A 1,847-nucleotide genomic window follows, 5' to 3' on the forward strand; every position below is an offset into this window, starting at 1 on the left:
CTTAGGCTCAAACAAGTTCTAGGAATGTAACAGTCTCCTATCATTTCCCTTGTGAAGCATCATTGCTTGTCTAGGACATTCATCACCTTACAGCTGGACATCACTTCTCCATTCCAAAGTTTCCTCATGGCATTTTTCATCTCTCTGTTTCTCAGGGTGTAGATCAAAGGATTCAGCATAGGAGTGATGACTGTATAAAAGACAGTCAGAGATTTATCAATGGGGAAGGTTCAGACAGGCCTAACCTACATGAAAATACAAGGGACAAAAAGGAAGACAACTGTGATGTGGGAGATGCAAGTAGAGAGAGCTTTTTGTCGACCTTCTGAACTTTGGGTTTTCAAAGAGTGTAGAATGACCCCATAGGAGATAAGCAAGAGTACAAAGATAATTGCGCATATTGCTCCTCCATTGACAACCACTGTGATGCCAATTACGTAGCTATCTGTACAGGAAAGTTCCAGTAAAGGGTACATGTCACAAATGAAATTATCAATTACATTGGTTCTACAGAATGAGAGACTAACAATGAAAAGGAGCTGAACTAATGAATGTATGAAACCTCCAATCCAGGATACCATCAGGAGCAGAACACATACACGCCATCTCATAATGACTAAGTAGTACAAGGGTTTGCAGATGGCTACATAGCGATCATAGGGCATAAAAATGAGGAGGAAAACTTCAGCCCCACCAAATAGGTGTACCAAGAAGAACTGCATCATGCAAGCTTGGAAAGAAATGGTTGCCTTTTCATAAAGCATGTCTAGGGTCATTTTAGGGACAATGACAGTGGAATAGATGGCATCCATAAAAGACAAGAAGGTAAGAAAGAAGTACATAGCGGACCTCAAGGTCTTACTTCCAACGACAGTTATAATAATGAGAATGTTGCCCACCACAGTTGACTTGTAAATAATTAAGAAAACAGCAAATAGTATTTTTTGTATCTCAGGATTCTGGCTAAGTCCTAGGAGGATAAACTTGGTGACATTATTCCTGTTTTCCATGATTTTTTTTTCTTTTTTTAGGGGTGAGTGAAAAGTGAGAGTAACTGTTTATTGGATGTAGCACCAGACTTGCAGTGAAGAGAGCCTTGAGTTCAGGTTCCCAGTTGCCCTTTTTTATTGACAATCTGCTTAACCTTTATAGGCATGAATTTCCTCACCGGAACATTGATCATAATAGTTAAACTCGACCTTTTGTGGAGAGGGGAGAAGAAAAGAGGGATATTCTATTGGCACATTTTAATCTCACATATAAAGGCTGGCTGTTCTTCCATAGTTTCAGCAGTCAAATTTTTACCTAAAAAGATAATTATGAAACATAAATATGTTTGATTCCATTTTATATCACTTTCCTTTCTCAACATACTCCTCTTAGTTCTGAAAGCACATCAAATAAGCCTTACTCATAGTTTTTCTTCTTTATAATAAAGGGAATGAGACACAATTTCTCAAATATTTTTCAAATAGGCATGATCACATTATTCTTATTGCATTCATAATATTACACTTCAGTTGTTCTTTCTATTCATATTGTTATCAAGTTTGTGGAGATATTCCATTTTCTACCTATTTGACTCGTTTATTTCTTAAAAAATCTAACATTACTCTAAAGTCCATATATTCATATTTTCTAACAATACAGACTTTTTTTTCATATTTGAGTATTCCCCAATAAATTGACATCTATAGTGGATTTGTTTACTTTTCTTGCCACAAAAAGTACTTTAAGGAATACTTTGCTGCACAAAACTCATTCTAGTAGTGCCCTCTGGGGTCACGGCATGGCATTGTATTTTCTCATTTCTAATTGCATGAGCATTTTAATGTCTTTTTTGAAAC

At 36.4% G+C, this 1,847-nt stretch overlaps 1 protein-coding gene across 1 annotated transcript; it reads right to left on the reverse strand.

The window, feature by feature from the left end:
* Positions 1-59: 59 nt before the first annotated feature.
* Positions 60-1,013, reverse strand: LOC140511535 (olfactory receptor 4A15-like). The gene is given in 1 exon segment (XM_072620666.1): positions 60-1,013. A coding segment is annotated over 1 exon segment (951 nt). The 5' UTR covers positions 1,011-1,013.
* Positions 1,014-1,847: the final 834 nt, after the last annotated feature.

This window comes from Notamacropus eugenii, chromosome 6, assembly GCF_028372415.1.
Source record: "Notamacropus eugenii isolate mMacEug1 chromosome 6, mMacEug1.pri_v2, whole genome shotgun sequence".
In the NCBI taxonomy this organism is placed as follows: Eukaryota; Metazoa; Chordata; class Mammalia; order Diprotodontia; family Macropodidae; genus Notamacropus; species Notamacropus eugenii.